General features: G+C 38.6%; 1 protein-coding gene and 1 non-coding gene across 3 annotated transcripts in view; both read left to right on the plus strand.

The window, feature by feature from the left end:
• Nucleotides 1–5,482: 5,482 nt before the first annotated feature.
• Nucleotides 5,483–23,145, plus strand: part of LOC122658439 (selenium-binding protein 2-like) — a 50,297-nt gene continuing 32,634 nt past the window's right edge. The window contains exons 1-3 of one of the 2 annotated variants that reach the window (XM_043853405.1): nt 5,483–5,498; nt 20,259–20,384; nt 21,546–21,741. In XM_043853405.1, the coding sequence (XP_043709340.1) occupies nt 20,336–20,384; nt 21,546–21,741 (245 nt within the window). In that variant the 5' untranslated portion in view covers nt 5,483–5,498; nt 20,259–20,335. Of the gene's footprint in view, nt 5,499–20,126; nt 20,385–21,545; nt 21,742–23,145 lie in introns of those variants that run through there. The other variant, XM_043853404.1, reaches the window with a different exon arrangement.
• On the plus strand, nt 19,704–19,777 carry TRNAT-AGU. The gene has a single exon. It is a non-coding gene; the product is annotated as a tRNA-Thr (tRNA).

A 23,145-nucleotide genomic window follows, 5' to 3' on the forward strand; every position in this document is an offset into this window, starting at 1 on the left:
CAAATGCCCCCTGAAAATGCCCATTTGTCCAAATGCCCCTACAACTTTTATAATTGCAAACTCCCCCTCCTTTCAAAACATTATAGCACTTTGGTCCCCATAGTTAATTTGGGACGTTAGATTTTAGTTTTAATGAATCTAATGACCAAAATGCCCTTCTGATAATAACTCATCAAAATTAAATAATAAAATGACCAAAATGCCCTCATCTTCCCCAAATCAATAAGGGTTGAAACTGAAAATTTTTTCCTCAAATTGGTTAGGGTTTGAACCCATCTTTTCTTCTTCATGTTCTGCTTATGATCAAACCCTCGCTTGAGTACTTCAATCTGTTTCAGAGTGGTTTTTGAATAGAGGTCAACAATGGATATCGATTGGGTTCATTACCTAAAGGGCATGTTGAAACCGATTGCGGCACTCACAGTGGTTTTAATGGCTGTGGCTCTTTCTTACTTCCAGAAGCTTGGGCGGGGGAAGGAGATGCTCTACTCTGTTACAAGGGCTTTTCTTCAGTTGTCTGTGATTGGTTTCGTGCTTCAGTTCAATTTTAAATCGGAATAACGGTTTTTGGTTCTCGGAGCTTACTTGTTCATGGTCTGTTTCCTTTATTTCATTTCCTCCACTGCTTCAACTACTTTCAGCATTAATTCCTTATTTTCTTCATGAAACACTCATGAACAGTGGTAATGAATCACTTTGGCTGTGATTGGTTCAAACAAACTCTACTGTTGCTACTCAATTTTAATTTATGTAGAGATGGGAGACCATATGATCAAAAGGCGCGGCTTTAACTAAAAAAAGCATTGCCTATATCTCCAAATGTTTGAAAAGATGGTGGAAATGGTGGCAAAATAGAGAGGTTGAGAAGTAGAAAGCATCTTGTGTGATCTTCTGGAGGATACTCTTAATACACACTTGTGAATGGCCTGCTCACCTTCACTTCTGAATTCTGACTGGAAGAACTTCTGCAATAGAAATGCTGTTTCAATTAGACAATATCGCCTTTTGAGGATAATGTTACAATTAATTAAGTTATTTACCCCCATTTTTACGTTCTATTCATGTTCTTGCAGATCTCCATTGCTGCTTACACGGCAGGCAAACGTGCAAAACATGTACCACATGGGAAGTACATTGCAGGAATCCAATCAATATCCATTGTTGACTTCTATTCAAAAACCACTCTGAAACAGATTAAAGTACTCAAGCGAGAGTTTGATCATAAGAAGAACATGAAGAAGAAAAGATGGGTTCAAGCCCTAACCAATTTGGGAAATTTTTTTTCAGTTTCAACCATAATCGATTTGGGGAAGATGAGGGCATTTTGGTTATTTTATTCTTTAATTTTGGTGGGTTATTATCAGAAGGGCATTTTGGTCATTAGATTCCTTAAAACTAACATCTAACGTCCCAAATTAACGACAAGGACCAAAGTACTACAATGTTTTGAAAGTAGGGGGGAGTTTGCAATTAGAAAAATTGTAAGGAGGCATTTAAACAAATGGGCATTTTCAGGAGGGCATTTGTCAAAAACCCTTTGTGATTTAAGAGAGTAGGTTGTGTTTGGTTTGTTGTAGGAGTGGCACTAGAACTGTTATTTTGATGGTGTTAGGTGGTGTGTGGTCAATGGTGGTTTGGGAGAGTCCTTTGATGGATTGTTGGGTTTGGTGAGGAGCAACCCCTATTGCACCCCTGCAACCCATTTCCTCACCTCTTGCCTATCACCCATCTCTTCACCCATGTAGCCCCCACCCTCTATTGTATCCCCTTCCATCATGATCACACCCCCTCTCTCTCTTGCTCTCTTTCTCTCTCTTACCCACTTTGTGTGGTGTGGTGAGTAGTGACCTATGAGATGCCCTAAATGACAAGAAACAATGACTCATGGCAGCAGGTGCTCATCTCAAAACCTAGATCCAATCCACCAAATCCAAACGACGCAAGTGTCGCGAAAACCACCATCTCCGCCGCGCCCCAAACTCCTTGGAACACTCCTCCTCCTCCGCCGGAGATCTCCTCCATCGTTGGTTTTGGGGAGATGGGTTTGGGCTATGGTTATGCCTAATAAGGGTAAAATGGTCTATGTCAAAAATTGAATGTAATAGCCATTTTCAAATGTTTAACTATACCTAGTGGTTTAAACTTAACGGTAAGGGCTTATTTGTAAGCCTCACAATCATCCAGGAGGGTGCACGTAAATGGTAAAACTACAGGGATGTTTTGTTATTGTTTCAAACACCAGGGGTGCATGTAATTTGCTCTTATATAAAATATTTAGTTTTAGTCTCATGGGCCTCACTTCCATATGGGTTTTTTAACATATTTTTTGCTAAAATTGTTTCTAATTTTCATAACATTAGATAGTACTCAAAACACTCTTTCCAATGACACGTGGATCACTCTATTTGGATTTAAAATATGTAAGTTAGGATTTTTTAAAGTTTTCAAGGCAAAAATAAATCAAATAAAAAAAAACAAAAAATAATGATGTTAACTAACGTCAAAGCCTGCTCGCATGGGCTAACATCAGACAACGTCAATGTTCCTTTGAACCTTGATTTGAGCACACCTGGACTAAAAAGATCCTTTTCGAGTATGCATTATAGGGCTTCGTCACTGTATGCCTATACGTCGGCCGCCGCATCAACTTGGCCAATATTATCATGAAGATGATGGAGATTAGGGCGGCCAGCCCAACAAATGAGAGTCTTCCCTATGCCAAATTACTAACTAAACTGTTTTTCCACTTTGGTGTCGACATTGATGGGGAGGTCATAGGTACTAGGGACATGCCCTCTGACGACACATCATTTAAGAGGATGAAAATAGCTGGGGCAGAGGTCAATGAGGAGGAAATACCTTAAGGTACAGTTGGGGAGGCAGAGGAACAAAAACTAGAGGAGAAAGAGGAACAAGAGCAGCAAGAAGGCACAAATATTTTTGAAGATGCGGATGACCTTTCGCAAAGGAGTAGACACAGTCATGATTCAATTCTAGCTCCTCCCACATTCGCAGCAGGGGCCTCCAGTTCTAGGGTCTTACCTGAACCGGTTGATTGGGTTCATGTGACCCGGATTATGGAAGAGAGTCTTGGTAATATGAATCGGGTTATAGTTGAGGGCTTTGCAATCATGGACAAGCGAATGGCAAAGCTCGAGAACAAAGTGCAGAGGATCATCAATCATTATGGGCTCCCATCCTCGGATTCATCGCCGCCACCACCGCAGTAGTAGTGATAGACTTAAGGTTTAGATATTTATTTTTTAATGTTTTATTGTCTTTAAATTATGCACTTAGGTTAGTTTCTAATTCAGCAATGTACTTCCCTCTCTTCCCCAGTTACTTATGTAATTTTTTTCTTTATTAGTGTTTTGAAATATGCAAGTCAAGGTAACATGTGTACTGCATGATCAATATAATGTCTTTATAACTATCTAGATGAAATTACCTATTTATCCTTTTCTATATATTTATTGTTTTCTTGAAATTTTTATTAGTTCAATCCTAACGTAGAGTATATTATGGGTCCGTAGATTGTGAGTTTAGGCTATATTGAAATTTCCGCTCTGATACCAACTTGTCACACCCCACTTCCCCACAACCAGGATAGGGTGACTAGAATGCTCTACATGCACCTAAACACATCTAAGATCACAGAAGTAGTAGATAACCCTCACAATCTCCAATCCAACACATCAATTATTAAGCAACGAAATAGAATATATAAGAGTAAATCAAAGTTCAGAAGCTAGTCATGATATTATATACATAACCATTTGTGTTTTATTCAAATAAACATCCCAAAGTTCTCAAGCAGACATAACTGTAAATATATCAAAGTTATTACAACCCAAGGTAAGACTAGAAAGTAAGTTGGGGCCAAGCCCACCGAATACATCTCAAGGCAAGATAAAAGTAAAGATAAAGAGTTCATGAGGAATCCATCATTGATCACATCACTGGGCCCCGTAGGCACAGTCATCACATCCACGATCGTCTCCATGTTCGTCGGACTCAAGGACCCTCCAATCATCTCCATAATCCATCATATCAATAATACCGCCAGTGTAACTTGTATCAATATCTAAAAAAAATATGTATGTGTGGTATGAGCTGCACTAAGCCCGATAAGAGAATTAAACCACATAAGTATATGCCACAATTCATGAATGATAGCACATGATACATGAATTCATTTTATTTAATAACCACCTAGCAACAATACTAAGTCATAATGCCACTGCAATACCCTAGATAATATCCTTGGCCTGTGATTGGCGGAACCCAACGATGACAAATCCGAATTGCGAGTGAGAGCCTACAGTCCCAGACTCCTCAATAGATTGTCCTCACACCCCCAAGTCAAACCCCATACTAGTGTTCAGTCCCGAAGATATGGTCGAAACTCGAACTTGGTCCACTTCCAGAAGAAACCATCATCGTACAACAAATGTGGTACCTTGGCAAATCTCATCAAGCTTACCACGTAGGGTTGTCCAACACATAAACCTCTGTTAGAAAGGGTTGTAGCATAGGGTCATTTCAATCTAACCATCATACAACTAATATGAGATGAGTAGCATGCATACATATATGCACAGGGGCCGAGATCATAGTACCGGAATCACTCATCGACCATACCATCCTCCTGTCTCCCCCACCATAGACATAAATATACCAAAAGTACGACAACTATAGTACCATAATACTCATTGGCCACACTGTAATCCCGTTTTCATCCTAATACAAGATGCAAATCTATTATCCACTTGGCAATCACGGTTTTGGCTTTACCCTCGGCTCCCGGATCCCAATCCATATGCATGATGCTTTACTAGTAATGATATCATCAAACAATATACAAACAATCAATGAAATCCTTCCATATGTCTTGAACAAGAGTTTAAAATAAAGTACAACAATGATATGTAATGATACATGATGCCTATCCAATCAAATAACCTAAGTATGCATAATGAAGAAATTTGAAAAATAATATGCAAGCATATATCAAACATAACTAAAATAGCATAAACATTCCATAAATTAAATCAATGTTTAATCCACTTATAATCTCCTTATCTTTGGTGATTTAATCCCGCATTTTACCTCCCAATAACACCCGCTAAGCCTCACCAGAAAATGAATTGAATACTAACTAATAATTATAGAAGAACTATTTAATTAACAACATTCCTAATCAATTAACTCAAGATCATGCTCCAAGAAGTCCCAATATTGATCAATGGTTTGGTTCCCAAGGTGTAAAGATTATTAAGGGCACAATGGGCATTACATAGGTGTAGTAGTGCACCAAATGGGGAGACGATTGATGGCCATCTGCCTCCAAAATTGGAGCACCATGAGCCAGCTTTGCTGTATTTTCAACTTAGCATGGTTGCAGGCCATCCCAAGCTTCATGGAAGCTCTAATAATGATCCCTACACCTTCTATTGGGTCTAGGTACACCTGAGAATTAAACCAATTGATGTGAAAGGGTTTAGGTGAAGGATTTAAGGCTTAGAAGCACCAAATAGGTAGAGAATCTTAATTGGTTTATAGATGAGGCATACCTACAGTTAGAAGAAGTAGAGTAGAACCTAAATCTTAAGTTAGATTACTAAGAAGATCAACTATGGAAGAAATCCCAAATTATAAACCCTAAATTAAGAGCTAATCAAAGGAAGAATTGAAAGAGTAGGGTGAATCTAACAAACCTTGGAGATCTAGGTTAAGAGGGGATGATCCAGCTGAGTTCCCAAGTTTCTCTTCCTGTCTCTCCTTCGTTCTCCTTCCTTAGCTCCCTCCCACGAATTTGACAAAGATGCTAACCAAAAAGGGGTTATAGAAGCTCATTTCCTTAAATAGACAGCTTAAACTAAGGCCCGTTTAGTTGGTCTATGGAAAACCTCTTTTAAAACTACATTAATCTATCATTTTGACCAAGCATATCCCTTACCATTGTCTCACAATGTATGTAGGGTTTATAAGGATCCCACAGTCCTTAGGGTTGCTTAGTTTAGGTTGCAATAGGTCTAGGTGGGTCCCACAACAATATAATGTTCTGGGCATTTCTGGGCTTCAGAGGCAGATAGGCGGCTGATGGAATGATTTGTCGCCTACTAGGCAGCTGATACAGCAGCAGGGTGCTCAAGGGTAGGTGACTGTGGGGATCTGCCTCCTAATTAGGCGACTGATGATTCTACAAGGGGCTCAGAATGGTCCCAAGGCCTGCCAATGAACCCAACTTCAACCTAGTGAGGGTGTGGGTTCCCAAGAAGACTGTGACACTTCCAAAAACATAAAATGGGCTGCCCAAAAAGGTCAAGGACCTCTCCTAATGGTTGGACCAAAGGCTTGAGTTACTTACCAAAGGTTAAGGGTAGGTATAAGTAGGGGGTGGGTATTATAAATACGTTATAGATTCTGTTGATGTGTAATTATGTTGTGAATGATATGGTAATTGGATGGTATTCTGGATGATATTTTGAATTTATGGGTTTATAATAGGTTATGTATTTTATTGATGGATAGGACAGGCAATAGTGTAATGTTTTTTATTTTAGCTATTACGGATAATGAAGTTTGATTGTGATCTTAAAATACTTCATTATATATGAAGTTTATTATAATAAAGAAATTCCACTAGGTTTTATAAACTTTGGCAAATTAGGGGTATCTTTTGTTACTCAGTGATATCGAATGACAATGTTTATCATGATGAGATTAACTCATTTAGTGAAGAAGAACAGGACCAATGGAATATAATGGAGATGCTAGTGTTACAACACTTTAAAGAGAACACTATTTACAAAGAGCTTTGTATAGATAGTAGATTTATAGGAGCTGATTGGATAGATAAGATAATGATTGGCCATTTTGATAGGTGTTATGATGAGCTTAGGATGAAAATGCATGTTTTTATAAACCTGTACAACCTAATGAAAACAAGTGGATGGTTGCAGGATAGTCGATATATCCGAGTTGATGAATAACTTACTATCTTCCTTCAAATTATACAAGCAAAAGGTGGACATAGGACTTCTGAAAGATTCCAACATTCAAGAGAAACTGTTAGCCGTTTCTTCAAAATCATTTTGCAAGCAATGTTAAAGTTGGGTAAAGAAACCATCAAACCAGCCTCATGCAATAGAGTGCCAATAGCGATAAGATCCAACCCAGACCGCAATCCGTATTTTAACGTAATAAATATAATCTAAAGTAAAGACTGTTCTTTTTGTAATTGAAGGATTACCTCTTTACTTAATTCAAAGCACTAGTTAATTATTTGTTTGTATGTATGAAGGATTGTATTGGTGCAATTGATGGCACACATATTATTGCCTTAGTGCCTAAATGGACACAAATCCCTTATATAGGTAGGAAGGGAGTAATAACACAAAATGTCATGTACACATGTACTTTTGAAATGAAATTCACATTTGTCTATGCGGGTTGGGAGGGAAGTGCTAACATTAATTGTCGTTTATTTACTGAAGCACTTCGAAATGAGCGATTGCAATTCCTTTACCCACCTACAAGTAGATATTTTTAAATTGTTATACTTAAGTAGTATGCCCCTTTAATGTCTTACTGATATATATTTTTTTCATCAAATATATTATAATGAAATACTACGGTGTTCTCTAGATATCCAACTCTACAAGGATATTTGACACCTTTTAAAGGAGAAAGACATCCCTTGCGAGATTATAAAGGAAGAGGGAGGTAAGCTAGAACCCCAAAAGAATTGTTTAATCATAGGCATTTAAGTTTGAAGAATGTCATTGAACGAGCATTTGGGGTTTTAAAAGCTCGATTTGGTATTTTGAGATCTATGTCTCCTTGCCCTCTGAAGATCTAGAATTACATCATGATTGCATGTTACACCCTCCACAACTATATAAGGGATGAGCACATTGTTGATGGGGAGTATTCTAGATTGGGTGTATATGACTTATATTATTCAGACCACGAGGCAGAGTCAACTGCAGCAGAGGCAGCCCACATCAAAGTTAGCGAATCAAGTAATCGTGCAAATGAGATGTATGACTTAAGAAAAAGGATAACGAATGAGTTGGCAATACGCCACATAATGCATCTGATTTCTTAAGTTGGAAGAGATACTATTTATTGAGATGTTTTAATGAAAATTTTGTTTACATTGTTTTCAGTGTTGTTGATAGTTTAATAAATATTTTTACATTACATTGCTTACTATTGTTTTTTTAATTTATGTTTCAATTTTGATCAATGTTACTATTTATTTGTAGAAAAAATGTATGCAGGTGACCCTTGTGTCAATGTGGTCATGGTCGGATGATCAAGAGGACTTAAAAAAAAAGTGTATACCTAGTGCATGAGGCTCCTGCTACTGCTGGGTCTAGGGAGGGTCATAATGTATGCAGCTTTACTCCTGCTTCATGGAGAGGTTGTTTCTAGAGGCTCAAACCCGTGACCACTTGGTCACAATGGAGCAACCTTATCGTTGCACCAAGGTCTACCATTGCAACAAGGTCCACCCTCGATCAAGAGGATTTCTCGAACTAAATACAATATAAACAGACCATTTTACACTTGTTCGGAAAGGAAAAAACATTCACGTTCATTTAGGCTCTTTTAGGTATCATTTTTTCATTTTTATTTTGGCTTATTAAAAAAAAATCATTACTAAAAACCATTTTAATCAAAAATGAAAAACTGTTTGGTAAGTACTAAACATAATAGATTGTAGAATGAAAAATAAGTTTGGTAACTACTTATGTGTAAATAGTTTTTATTACATTTTTGAACAAATGGGTGAAGAAATTCTCTCTTCACCTATCTTTTTTCCCAAATAAACTCTAAACAGTAAAAATGAAGAGAACCAGAGTTCCCAAATCAACATCACACGCTGTTCTTCAACTACTGCAGTATGCCTAGGACATATTGGATCAACTATCTTCTTCAACTATTGCAGTATGCCTAAGTCATGTTCTTGAAGGCTTCAACCCACCTGCACTACAAGTAGAGATGAAGCTTTGAGTCCCCAGGACGATAGTATTGTAACAATGAAGAGACTTAACAACCAAGCACTAAAAGATAAAAGAGAAAAGCAAAGAGAGAAAAGGAAGACAACAGAAAGGGAGAAGAACCTACCCAGAGATAGATTCAGTGTGAAATCTATTGCTGGCACAGTGTTTATTACAAGGCCAAAAACATAGGCCAAAGAGGAATTCATAATTAAAATAGGAAACCACTAAAAAAGAAACATCAATTCACTAGACTACTAATACTCACGGTGGGGACATCCCCCCTCCCCCAACCGTGAGAGTTATCTAAAACACCTAAACCATAAATAAATAAAATAAGAAATACTTTAACAGATATCATGAATTTGTGTAGAGAAATTATTTCTCAACTTTGTTATAGGATGATCTTTGCTAACGAAGTTTTCTTTCATGTGAGAGCAATTTCGTAAACCTGTTCGTAACAAAAAAGGTAATCAATCAGCAATATTGTAAAGAGATGTGATCAATCTTAGTATAAATTCCTGAAATCAAAATGGTGATAAGAAAAACATAAAATGTGCCTTACTTTTTAAGAGCCTCTGCATTAGTAACACCAAGAGATTGAGATTGAGATTGAGATGGGTTCCAGTGGGTTGAAGGATCAAAGATGGATAAAAGGGTTAGGGGATAGGAGAGGGTCAAGGATAAAGGGGGGGTTATGTCACACCCCGAACCCACCCCCTGGGAGGATTCGATGGTTGACCCGAATACCCGAAGTATTCAAAGACCGTCGAATCCAAATGCAGTATTTACACGTCACAAGCACAACACAATATCGAGATAACAAGTGTTTCCTTGATAAGAGTACACGAAAAGTAAATATTTGCAAGTCCTATATATATTATTATTTACATTAAAAGTCCCAATAGCTCGATATTCCCAAGTACACGATCATCGGGTCACAATCCTCTGGGTCCACACCAGCACGTTCACAGTAGTCATCAACCTCCGCCTCAAAGTAATCCTTCCTGCTACCTTCACATCTACCTACAAGATAATCTAAAAGAAAATATTCCACAGGGATGAGCTCCACCGAGCCCAGCAAGTAAAGGATAAACCACACACAAGCACATGCACACACAAACCAAAACCCTAGATGCATGGATTCAATTTAATCTTAATTCCACCTATCAAAAATGTCTAAGTCTTTAAGTTTGTGCTACAACAACACCCTAGGTAGCATCTCCTCCATTGGCGATGTCAAACCCAAGTTGCGTTGGGAGCCTGTCAGTCTCGGTCCTCAATCGGACATCGTCGGTCCTAGTACCTCTGTTGGTAACGCTGGTTTACCCAGCAAACCCCCAAGATTTAGTCTCTACCACAGTTCCGATCCTCAGTCAAAAATCGCCATTCCCAGTACCTTCGTTGGTAACGCTGGTTTTCTCAAGGAGGACTATCCAACACATAAACCCCTATTGGTAAGGGTCGTAGTACCAGGGAGTGACATTCCTAACCATATGCAGACTAAATGGCATAGTATGAGGTGTACCGTGTTCACGCATCCCATACTACGGCTCACCATACCACTCATTTCCAAACCAACTACGGCATCAATTCTAACACAAAGATTCATATTTCAAACCATCGCATCAACATCACTCCATATTTCCATATCCATAAACCATAACCATAAGCTAAAAGATCATTTCCGAATAAAGACAATATTCATTCATATGCATGATTTCTAACAAACATTTTAAATGAAATAAACATTCCCAAAACAAATCAAAGTCTATCCCCACTTACCTTGTTATGATTGTCGGTGTGAAGTCGAACTATTCCTCGAATCAGTTGTCGATAGGATTCGAGGATCAAGAAGTTAAGTCCTATGATTAACCAACCATACATAAGTGTTAGAAGGTGTCTAAGTACATGTGGAGTCCTATGGTTACCTTAGAGTTAGGTTGGGTAAGGTCCAAGACTCAATCATGAGTTTGATAGCAACTCAGGTCACTGAAGTAGTCGACCGGGTCATCATCCTGAGTTTACAGTAAGCAATTTGACTGAGACCGCATTCTCTGGTGGATGAAGTAATTGACTAGAACCTCCACCAGAGATTTTACAACAGAATGACAGGGCTGAATCAGGGGTTTTGAATGGGGGTTTTTGGTTGGATTTCACCAAATTGATCATGGGAGGGTGATCACATGAACCATATCATGAATTGGAACCATACAATGATCAATTTACATGGGAAATTGGGGGTTTTGAAGATGGGTACAGCCATATGAGTGATTCTTTGAATTAAATTAAAATAATAGCCATTCATGGCTGAAACATGAATCAATTACTTCAATTCAAATATTAGAGATGTAAATTGGCTAGTAATTAGGCTAACATAGGGTTAGGGTTTAGGATTTGAACATGCATGTATGTTTGAGTTCCAATTCCAGGATCTAAAGCTCAATTTCATAAGAAACATGAACTGAAATAGAGTAAACTTTATTTCAGAATTTAAATCTTGAATTTTGGTATAGAAGGAGGCTAGGAATTGGGGCTTTGATCTTGATTAGGTTCTACATAGATGGTAGGTAAATTCCACCATGGATTTCTTCCAAACATCAAGGTATTTGGGTTATGGAGCATGGTACAACAAGAAGGTAGGAAGAGATTCAATTTAAGAAGAAGGAATGATAGGGACATGAGATGATCTTACCCAATAAAGCTCCTAAATCTTCTTCTTCTTCTCTTTGTTTCAGTCAATTAGGTTGTACAGAGATGAATAGTGAGTAGGGTTTTGTTTATATAGACATAAGTCTTAGGGGCTGTTTGGTTAGAGGGCTAGTTTGTAAAAACTGATTTTAAAGCCGATACGCACGTACGTGGACTGATTCGTGGGCCCCGTATCGGTTTTTTTTTTTTAATTCTTTTTCCTTTTCATTTATCTCTTTAATTTACCACTTATGGTCTTTACTATCATTAAGGAAAGAGAATGTTTGGTTATGGATTGATCAATTTCTTTTCTTCAAATGTAAAATTCTCTTTGCATGGCGGAGATATCTTCCTTCTCAGGTCAGTGAAGTTTCAGTTACTTAAGGACCAAATTGCAGCTTGTGGATTTTCATCTTCAATAGCCACTTAAGATTCCAAAACAGTTGTTATAACTTAGATAAAGCTGCAAATGATAGTGATGGGGATATCAGCTCCATCAGCCCCATTCCTAAAGACTTTCGAAGAGTTTACCAACGAAGATTGCGCAGACATCTTCAGCTTGGATCAGACTCACTTTGGATGGATGGAGATTTCTTCTGTAATGGGTTGTGGTGCTGATCTAGAGGACTATTTTTGTTGGCCGAAATTAGTTGTCTTTTATTTGTAATCTGGGTTATATGTATTCTTGGTTCAGTTTTGATTCTTATGTAATTTTGGTCCAGGCCCATTCTTATGTAGTTTTGGTCCAGGCCCATTCTTATGTAATTTTGGTCTAGGCCCAAGCCCACTTGGGACCAACTCTTTAAGATTGTTTAAGTCATAGGCTGTTGGGCTTTGTGCTCCATCGTTTCTAGACAATAGCCAAGTTGTTATGGCACTTCCCCCTAGGCTGTTGGACTTTTGCCCCATCAACAGCCTAGTTAGTTTTATTATTATTTTTGTTTCCCTATTTTGACTGTACAGGCCATTCGGCAAGGGAGAAAAAAGATGAATGAAATGAAAATTAGCCTATTGCTCTTGGGTCTTCTTCTTCTCTCTTGCGTGAAGCAGCTTCTCTCCCATCATCCCTCGCTCAAGCAACTTATCTTCTTCTTCTCCTCTCCTTCTCAGTTTCAGCAGCACAGCAGGTAAGTGGTTAAGTTATTTGTTTCCCTTCTCCCCCCCCCCAAGTCGAACCTGCTTTGTTCTTCTTTCTGTTATGTTTGTTACATTATCTGCCCTACCCCATCCCCTACCCGAATGCATGCTCATCATTCCCCCTCCCCTCCCTGTCATAATTCCTAATTTGGAACCTTGAACCATTGTTATTTTCTAATCTGGTTTCACCTATAATTTGGAAACTTTATACTGGCCTATGTCTTGTTCTCTTTGGGAATGCATGCCTAGGACTGGTTATAGCATGAGTTCTTTTTAGAGTATTGAAAGATCTCTGCACTTGATTTGGCATCTTTGTGTTGTTTCCTCCACCCCCATCTTGCTTATCAACTGTTTGTGGAAATCATTCTATGATTTCTGATTTGTATTGTTCATTATTGCATAGACTTTTCAATGTTTTATTCACGCATATGAGTCTGTATATGCTGTTGCTACCCATTTCTGTTACCTGCTGTCCTATGAGTTTTAACCTATTAGTTGTATTAAGTAGCAACCCATGTAGGAGCCCTAGTTTCTAGGTATCCCCCCCGCATCAACTTGGTATCAGAGCTTGTGTTTAAGCTACCTTAGGTTGCTGTTACATGTGGGCAATCTATCCCACACATTGCCATAGTGCTGTCCTTAGATTCCAGCCTCTATGTGGACAGCCTTGAGTGCAGCCATTCCTTTCCTAAGTTGCTGACAACCCCAATCTAAGTGGTAGATCCCCTTGTGTGTCCACGCGGAGTGGTAGAACATATCAAAACATGACAGGCTCCAATAGCTCTACCATTACACCTAAACAATTAGAAAGGATCTTCAAACAGAATGAAGAAACCTTAAGAGCTATCTAAGAAATTTCAGACCGACTTAATGTTGTGGAAACATTCATGCAATAAGACCACACTGTTCAAGGTAATGAGCCTAGACAAGAGTTTCGCCATCAAGAAATTGAAGAGCATGATCGTAATACCGATGATCATGATAGATATTATTATCGGTCTCTCAATGGAAGGAGAATCTTATGGCTTCCATACTTGTATTTCTTCTTACTTATCACATGTGATATAGAATCCTATTCATATAGAAACTCTATATCACATGTGATAACCTTGATCTCTTTCCTCTATTATCTTCATCTATTTCATTGTATATATATCTTACTATTGTGAGCTTGTGCATTGTGACATTTGGGGTGGTTATCACACACCTCTTACGGGTGCGCATTATTTTTTGACTTTAGTTGATGATTTTTCACATTGTATTTGGTTTTTTTTTAATGCGACATAAGTCTGAAACTTATTCTATTTTTAAGGCCTTTTATTTCATGGTTCTCACTTAATTCAATTGTCGCATTAAACTTTTTCGAACTGACAATGGTCTGGAATTTTTTTCCCAACCCATGTCTCAATTTTACTTTGACAATGGTATTATTCATCAACATTCTTGTGTTGGCACCCCACAACAGAATGGCATTGCTGAACGCAAGCATAGGCACCTCCTTGAGGTTGCCCGTGCTTTGCGCTTTCAGGCCATCTTCCCATTTGATTTTGGGGTGATTGCATCCTTACTGACTGCTTACCCACCCCCACCCTCAATGAAAAAACCCCTCATGAATTATAATTTAAACAACTACCTTTGTATTCCCATCTTAGGGTTTTTGGCTCACTGTGTTATGCCCATAATCATTCCACTGGTCGTCGCAAGTTTGATCCCCATGCCTCCCACTGCATTTTTCTTGGCTATCCATTTGGTCAAAAGGGCTATCGACTCTATGATCTTACCACCCACTCTATTTTTGTTTCTCGGGACGTCGCATTCCATGAATCACATTTCCCTTTTCATTCCACACCCTCCCCAGAACCCGCTTCCACTGTTCTCTCTTTACCCATTCCAGATTTTTCTTAACCCCTTCCATCCTCCTCCTCCCAACCCCCATCGCCCCCTGACCCACCTTTACCACCCCTTCCCGCTGCCTCACCCTCCCCACCTCCTTCCCCTCCTCCATTCTCACCCGTTGCCTCTTCTCCATCCTCACCCATCTCCTCTCCCTACTCTCCTCCCACCGTCCCCGACCCTACCCTTTGTCACTCTACTGTTTCTTTCCCTATTAGCAATTATATTTCGTATGCTAATTTTTCCAAATCTCATTTTGCTTTTTTACTGCCTTATCTTTTGATCATGAGCCTAGCACTTTCACTGAAGCTGTGAAACACCCCCACTGGCGTGTTGCCATAGAGGCAGAAATTAATGCCTTGGAACAAAATGACACTTGGTCTTTATAGCCTCTTCCTGCAGGTAAAATGCCAAATGGTTGTAAGTGGGTATTCAAGGTCAAACATCGGACTAATTGTTCCATTGAGAGGTACAAGGCGCGTCTCGTTGCTAAAGGGTACACCCAACATGAGACATTTGCCCCTGTCCCTAAACTCTCTACTGTGCGCACTCTTTTGGTTGTTGCTGCTGTTCGGGATTGACATCTTCGTCAATTGGATGTCAACAATGCTTTTCTTCATGGTGATCTCCATGAGGATGTCTACATGCGCCTTCCACCGGGTTTTTCCAAACAGGGGGAGACTCGCTTTTGCAAACATCGCAAGTCTTTGTATGGATTAAAATAGGCTTCACGCAATTGGTTCGCTACCCTTACCAGTTCCCTTCTTGATGCGGGCTTCACCCAGTCCTTAGCTAATTATCCACTCTTTATTAAGCAAACTGGTGCCTCTTATCTAGTGGTTTTGGTCTATGTTGACGATCCGGTTCTTGCTGGTGACAACCAGGCTGCCATACAAGACTTGGTTACTTTCTTGCACAATCGGTTCCATCTGAAGGATTTGGGGTCATTGAAATATTTTCTTGGCCTTGAGGTTGCTCGTAATCCGCCTGGTATTTTCATCAACCAGAGAAAATATGTTCTTGATATTCTTTCTGAATCAGGTTTACTCGCTGCCAAGCCTGCTACCTTCTCTATGGAACAGAAGTTACGCTTAACTACAGATGACAGTGTTGTCCTTCCTGATCCTTCCATTTACCGCCGCCTGATTGGGCGCCTTATTTATCTCACTATCACCCGCTCGGACATTACGTTTGCCATAAATTCTTTGAGTCAATTCATGCATACCCCACGTCAACCCCACTTAGATGCTGCATTCCGGGTTTTGTGCTATCTCAGGGGTTCACCAAGCACTGGTATTTTTTTCTCGGCTCACTGCATTTCCTGACTTCGACTGGGCGGCTTGCCCCATGACACGTCGCTCTGTCACTGGTTATATACATTTTTAGGGGACAACCCTCTCTCTTGGAAGTCCAAGAAACAAACCACTGTCTCTAGCTCCTCTGCTGAGGCGGAGAATCGTTCTATGGCCAACACCACTTGTGAATTATTATGACTACGTGCCCTTCTCCATGACTTCGGGGTCACACTCTCTGCTCCCCTGCGATTGTTTTGCAATAGCCAGGCTGCGCTCCATATAGCTGCCAATCCTGTTTATCATGAGCGTACCAAGCACATCGAGATGGACTGTCATATTGTCCGCGAGCGTATCTAGTTTGGTTGTTTGACTATGGTCCATGTTCCCTCTCCCATGCGGCTGGCCGATATCTTCACTAAGATGTTGGGTCCTGATACATTCCATTTTTTACTTTTCAAGTTGGGCGTTCATGATCTACACGCTTCAACTTGAGGGGGAGTATTATTGGTCTCTCAATGGAAGGAGAATCCTATGACTTCCATACTTGTATTCCTTCTTATTTATCACATGTGATATAGAATCCTATTCATATAGAAACTCTATATCACATGTGATAACCTTGATCTCTTTCCTCTTTTATCTTCATCTATCTCATTGTATTTATATCTTACTATTGTGAATGAAAACTACACGGCAATATTGCACTATTTAAAATCAGGGTAGAGGAAGAGCTCGAGGACCTCAGGGACATCATTTTCAAAGGAATCACCATCCAAATAGAGATGACGAATACTATGAGCCCCAAGACCAAAGATTTGATGTTAGGAGAATGGTCAAGGTTGACGCTCCTTCCTATGATGGACAAATTGATGCCAAAATCTTATTGTACTGGATTAGGCAAATGAATAGGTATTTTGACTTCTATGAAATGTCCGAGGAAGTTCGCTTCCGGTTTGCCAAAATCAAATTGTTGCATAGACTTTAAAATGTTTTATTCATGCATATGAGTTTGTATATGCTGCTGCTACTCATTTTTGTTACCTGCTGTCCTATGAGTTTTAACCCATTAGTTGTCCTAAGTAACAACCCATGTAGGAGCCCTAGTTTCTAGGTATCTCCCTGCATCAGGTAGCCTTGTTGTCTTAAAAACATTGTCAAATTTGTGAGGTGGAACCTTGTCTGCCACGGGCTTGCAGAATCAAACTGCATTCTAGTGTCGCTCAATAATGTGATGTTCTACAGCTCATAGACTGTAAAACCCATTTTTAGAGAGGTACCTGAGATGGATGTATTTTTATAAAGTGAAGAACTATGATTTAAGTTCTCAAATTGTTTGGTGTATTTAATTTGGTTTAATTATTTTTTGTTTAATTTGCTTTTGTTTCCATTAGGTTTGTTCACTGTGATGGTTTTATAGGTTCTTGATGCAGGCTAAATTCCTTTGATTTGTGAAGGGCTTATGAGTTGATAAACTGGTTTCAGAGGAACCAAGAATGTAGGCTGCACTTAACCTGAAGAGATATCAAACTGTGAAGAAAATATGAAAACTACAATAAGTGTCAGGACCATTGCATATTACCAACAAAATCTGGAAATGCATTTCCTTTTTCTAGTTAAATTTTCTCTTATAAGTTGCCCTAAGAGTGAACTACTTGTGTAGAATTATGTTTGTAAAAAAGTTTGTCATACAACCAATCTATATAGTTTTCTTTGCTTTGTGGAAATATTTCTGGATTCAAAGCTTGTTTGCATTATCCAAATTTTATAAATAGAATATCCTCAAGGCAAGCTCATGAAACTTCAAATGATCATGTTACTGGTTTATTGATGTAATATACAGTTATAAATGCTGCTTTCTGCTTGGTTAGGAAAAAACATAAAAGAGAAAAAGATGAACATGAGAATTCGGGAGGCTTTTATGCTGAACTGACAATGAGAGGATGAATATTGTGGGTGACAGACCAAGAATTAATACTTGCTAATGTCAAGGGTTGTGGGGTTCTGAGCTATTTCTATTGTTTTTTTTTTTTAATCTCTCAAATCTTCTCTTTAATGTAACTTGCTAGGTACTTGATCAATACGCGAAAAGCTCCAGAGTTGATTGCCCCATTAGGTACATAACAGACTACCACGCTTTTGTAACTGTCGTCCTTGGTGGTAGGTAGGTTTTCACTCTACTCCAGGTAACTCGTTCCTAGGTAGCCTTTTCAGTGACTTGAACCCATAACGTGGTGTCTGACTTTAATACCAAATGTTAATTAGGTACTTGACTGATACACCAAAAGTTATACAGTGATAGAATGCATTAAATCAAGTCTTTCAACCTACCCCATACTAAGCTGGCCCAATCTAGCGCCCATATGCTAGATCAGACCCCATTAGGGACAAAACATAACTAGGCTTCTATAATATCAACTTAGTAGCAATCCCTTTTCTAAGTCCTACCTTTTCTCTTATCTTCCTAACAATACATAATCATGTTAATGGGGGATCTTTATCGCCTCCAGTACTGGGGCGGTCAAGTGCCATCGTGCGACTGGGCACCACCCATGTGTGCATGGTGGGGCCCACTATGCATACATGGGCGATGCCCCAGCCGCATGATGCGAACTTGACCGCTAATGGGATCAACTTAGAAAAAGTGATACTATTTGAGAGGCTGTCCCCACTCTCAAAATATGATTCTAACGATATGGATCATGACAAACAAAAGGGAACATGGTAATGATTCATTTCCTTGTCCCGGATTCCTTATCTCCATATTCAATGATAACAGGAATTCTCTACCAACCATTTAAAGTGAAAGGCCACAAAGTAGACCACTTATTAACAATTCTATTAAAAAAGTTCTCTCCTCTCTCGTGCTCCCCATTCTCATATTATTTAGATCTTTGTTGGGATCTGCACATTAAAGTTATTTTATCTCATGTTTATCCCTCCACTAACTTTTTTCAGTTCTTTTAAAGAGGTGAGACCAATTTAAGAATTGTTGGATCTTTAAAAAAGGGAAAGTTTTCATATACGGTCATGTAAATCGTATATGTGAGAGGGTGAGAGTTTCAAGGCATTAATTAATGGGTGGAAATTTATGATTTTTTTAACTTTTTGTGAGAAACCCTTTCATATACATGGTTTACACGACTGTATATGAAAACTTTTTCCTTAAAAAAATTAACATAGTACACATTATATGTTTGTCTTTAGATATTATTTTATGATGTGATTCCTTGTAAGCAACTTTTTAAAAGCCCACTCAGATTCTCAGATGCTCATATCCTACCAGGCTACCATAATAATCTCAAAAATATATTAAGAGAAAAATTCTCTATGGGGGCATGTACCGCCCAATCCTAGACATAGAGGGAGCAAATGACTGTCCTACCTCCTATGATGTCAATGTGAGTGCTCTCATTGGTGCTCATGTGCGCACAGGTGATGCTCCCAATAAAGAATGCCGACCCAACATATTATTTCCTCATTTCACAGCTTTATAGTGATATTGTGTGATCAGGTGTAGTTTCGATTCACTGCATATGCCTTGTGACAGGTAAGGGTGGGGGATAGAATTGATGGTTCTGATTTGTCCGGTTTGTCAAATGGTATGAATTGAGGTGGTGGAAGTTGCCCAGATTTGTATTAATCGCTTTAAAATATATAATGCTAAAAGTATTAACCTGCTTTCGTAGCTCAGTTGGTTAGAGCACCCGTTTAGTAAGCGGGAGGTCTTGAGTTCAACTCTCAACGAAAGCATTATTTTTGTTTTTTGCTACAGGTTTTTTTTGGTGGACGGACAACGGGACAAACTGGGCCACCAGATACATCCCACCTAGACGGCTTTCGTATTGCGAATTTGCGATCAATAGTCTTTGTAAGGTAAGATGATGTTTTTTAATGGTACGTTCCACCTGGACGCCTTTCGGACATTTGCTTCGCCGTTCCAGGCTATTTTAACGCCTCCTGGCTTGGTTCCTGTTACTGACTGTTACGTTCCACCTGGATGCCTTTCGGACATTTGCTTCGCCTTTCCATGCTATTTTAACGCCTCCTGGCTTGGTTCCTGCAGAGAGAGAGAGAGAGAGAGAGAGAGAGAGAGCTTCAACTCTGTTTTTAATTCATTCTCAGGTGCCAACGTTTCGTCGTTGTTTCTGCTACTTCTAACCCGTCTTCGTTCTCTCTTAAATTTCCTATCAGGAAGTGCTAATGGGGACTCTAGCCGTACAACATGTAACAGTTTCGGATAAGGTTAATGGAGGCTTGGATCATGGTTGTTGCAGCAAGGGACCAGGATATGCGTCTCCGATTGAAGCCATGTCTGGTCCTAGAGAAACTATTCTGTATGTTACTTGTGTTTATTCAGGTACCCCATCTCTTTACTTTAGTTCAATGAACATAAGAAATGAGTTTGCAGTTGTAATATCATTATTCTTCCAGGGAAGAGCATGCACATCTGAACTTCGGTTTGCTTCAGTTCTAATATTATTATTTAAAAAAAAATGATAATTATGGTTGCCTCTGGAGCTTTCTTTGATTATCTTGTCTAGTTAATGATACAGTTCAATAGATTTTTGTGGGTTTTGTTTATAGTTATTGCTTTGATCCAGTTTCCAGTAACCTGAAAAATGGGCTTTTTTTTTTTGGTGGGTTGCATTGACTGCTCATTGATTGTAAGAGGCACTGTTTATGGTTTTGTTCTGTTTGTTCTTATATTTCTCCAGACTGTTTTCAGAATGCATAATTTAATCCTCAACCAGAGGGATAATCATTTTGTGCTGCATAATCTGAACCAATGACTCAATCATTGCTTGGATTGGTAAAATTGTAACAGTAGCATTTAGAAATAAGATGATTTGGCCAAAATAAGTAGGAATTGTGTCCAATTTGGAGGCATTGTTCTTGATGTGTGCAATATTTTTATCATTAGTGGGATCTTTTCTGTTCCGATTTCATTAGTGATAAATTTTTTTGGGTGGAAATTTGTGATGTACAAAGTTAGCGTGCCTACCAGAATAGGAAGTTTCTTAAACAGTATCATACATCAGTTCTTACTTTTATGTGTGTGTGTTATTTTAGAGAATCCAAAAACAAAGTGATTATCCATTGTTTTCTTTGTGTAGATTTTCATGGTTTACTGTCCGCTAAATTAAACAGAAAACCAGTGCAGTAAAAATTATGTTTTCCTTTTCTTTTCTTGAGTTTTTCCCCATCATCACACCTTTTCTTGTGTTTTGGAAAGTGTCCTGGACTCTGATGGTTGCAATGTTGTATGATCACCATTGTTTCTGCTGTGCTTGACTTTTCTTTTCTTGTTTTTTTTTTTGTTTTTTTTTTTTGTTTTTTTATTTTGTTTATTTGGTTTTGGGGGTTGGGGAGGGGGGGTTGTTGTTGTGGGGTTCATGCTATTTTTGAGTTTGTTATATAACTAGGTTTCTCTGAGTTATGATAAACTGACTTTTGCCCTGTTTGACTTTTATTGCTCATTATTCCTTCTCAATGTGATGATGGTTTATTTTATGCACAGGGACAGGAAGAGAGAAGCCTGATTACTTGGGGACAGTGGATGTAGATCCAAGCTCACCAACTTATTCAAAAGTTATCCACAGGCTGCCTGTGCCTTACTTACATGATGAACTACATCATTCTGGATGGAATTCCTGCAGTTCTTGCCATGGAGATCCAACAGCAGACCGACGTTTTCTGGTCCTACCATCATTGGTGTAAGACATTACATTTTTATATTTGAATACAGTTAAAGTTTTAGACCTTAAGAAAAGAAAAAAAAAATGAATCCTACTCATGGTGGTCAAGGGGAATTATTTGTTGGGCTTATAACTAGTTACATGAGACCTATACTATGATTTTGTAGGGCCGACAAAAAACGGAGACTGTGTTATTGGTGGACCCCACTCAGATAGGTAGAACCAAATTTGATTGAAAATCAAAACCTCTCATATTATTATCAAACCCTAAGAAACAATAGCCAATATGAAGGATAATAACCCTTCAAAAGATGGGTATGGTCCGATGAGTGGTTTGGAAGTAATTTAGAAAATAGTGATCACACAGGCGGAGATCCCTGAGATGGAAAACTTAAATTAAATTCAATCCGACCAATGAATTGGTCTGAAATTTGGATCAGACCTTAATCTCAGTAGTTTGTATCAAAGCCCGAAGGTTTCACAACAATCCAAAGGCTGGGTTAAAATTAATTTTTAAAACTCAAATTCTGAAGTAGAGCAAACTAGGGAAAAAGAGAAATTTTGGTAACTCACAAACCAGCAGGCAGAAGGACCATAAGCAGTGGTAGAGTTCTGTTCATGGGCAGTACTTTGACTTCCCAAAGTTTCAGGGAAAAAGATCTAGAGTTTGGATTTTGTGGACCAAACAATACATGCTGAAAACTAACAAAAAACAGGGTATCCGTTGGTTGATTACATCAGTCAATAAAGAAGGAATTAAAAGCAGGATTGAAACCACTATTAGAAGAAAGATCACAGACAAATGATCAGAGAAACAGCAATTGATTGATTGTAGTAGCAGTACCTGTGAATCGCAAAACAGAGCACAAAGATAAACATTTAGATCATGAAGCTAAATAGTGCTTGTATAAACTATTTATGTCATTACCATCCAATGCTCTCTATACAAGATATGGCATGTAGCTAGCTATCAGCAGAGCCAAAATTGTATATCTCAAACTCCAAATAGTAGCCAACGGTTTTATAAACTACTTAATTTTCTTACCATAATTAATAATAATTTGGATGCAAATTCAAGTGAAATTTAATTTACAATCATGTGGGGGTAATGATTACAAAAGTTTCTTTTTTAGGTTTGAAAATTTCACTTCCCTCTTTAATTTCCCTTGCAACAAATGGAGCCCTAACTTTTTTTCATTCTATTTGCTCCTATGTTACCTAGATACATCAAAGAAGAAGCTCTACACATGTTGTATCCTTTTTCTTCAAGTTTTAAATATAAAATCCCATGCTCAAGACATGCTGTTGCTGTATCTGAGTAAAATATCTATCTATGCCTTTTGGGGCCTTTCCCTTTTTTCTAATGAATTCTGACCTCATTAGAAGAGAGAGAGGGGGGGGGGGGATATTATAAACAGGGGA

This window comes from Telopea speciosissima, chromosome 4 (assembly GCF_018873765.1).
Source record: "Telopea speciosissima isolate NSW1024214 ecotype Mountain lineage chromosome 4, Tspe_v1, whole genome shotgun sequence".
NCBI classification, from domain to species: domain Eukaryota; kingdom Viridiplantae; phylum Streptophyta; class Magnoliopsida; order Proteales; family Proteaceae; genus Telopea; species Telopea speciosissima.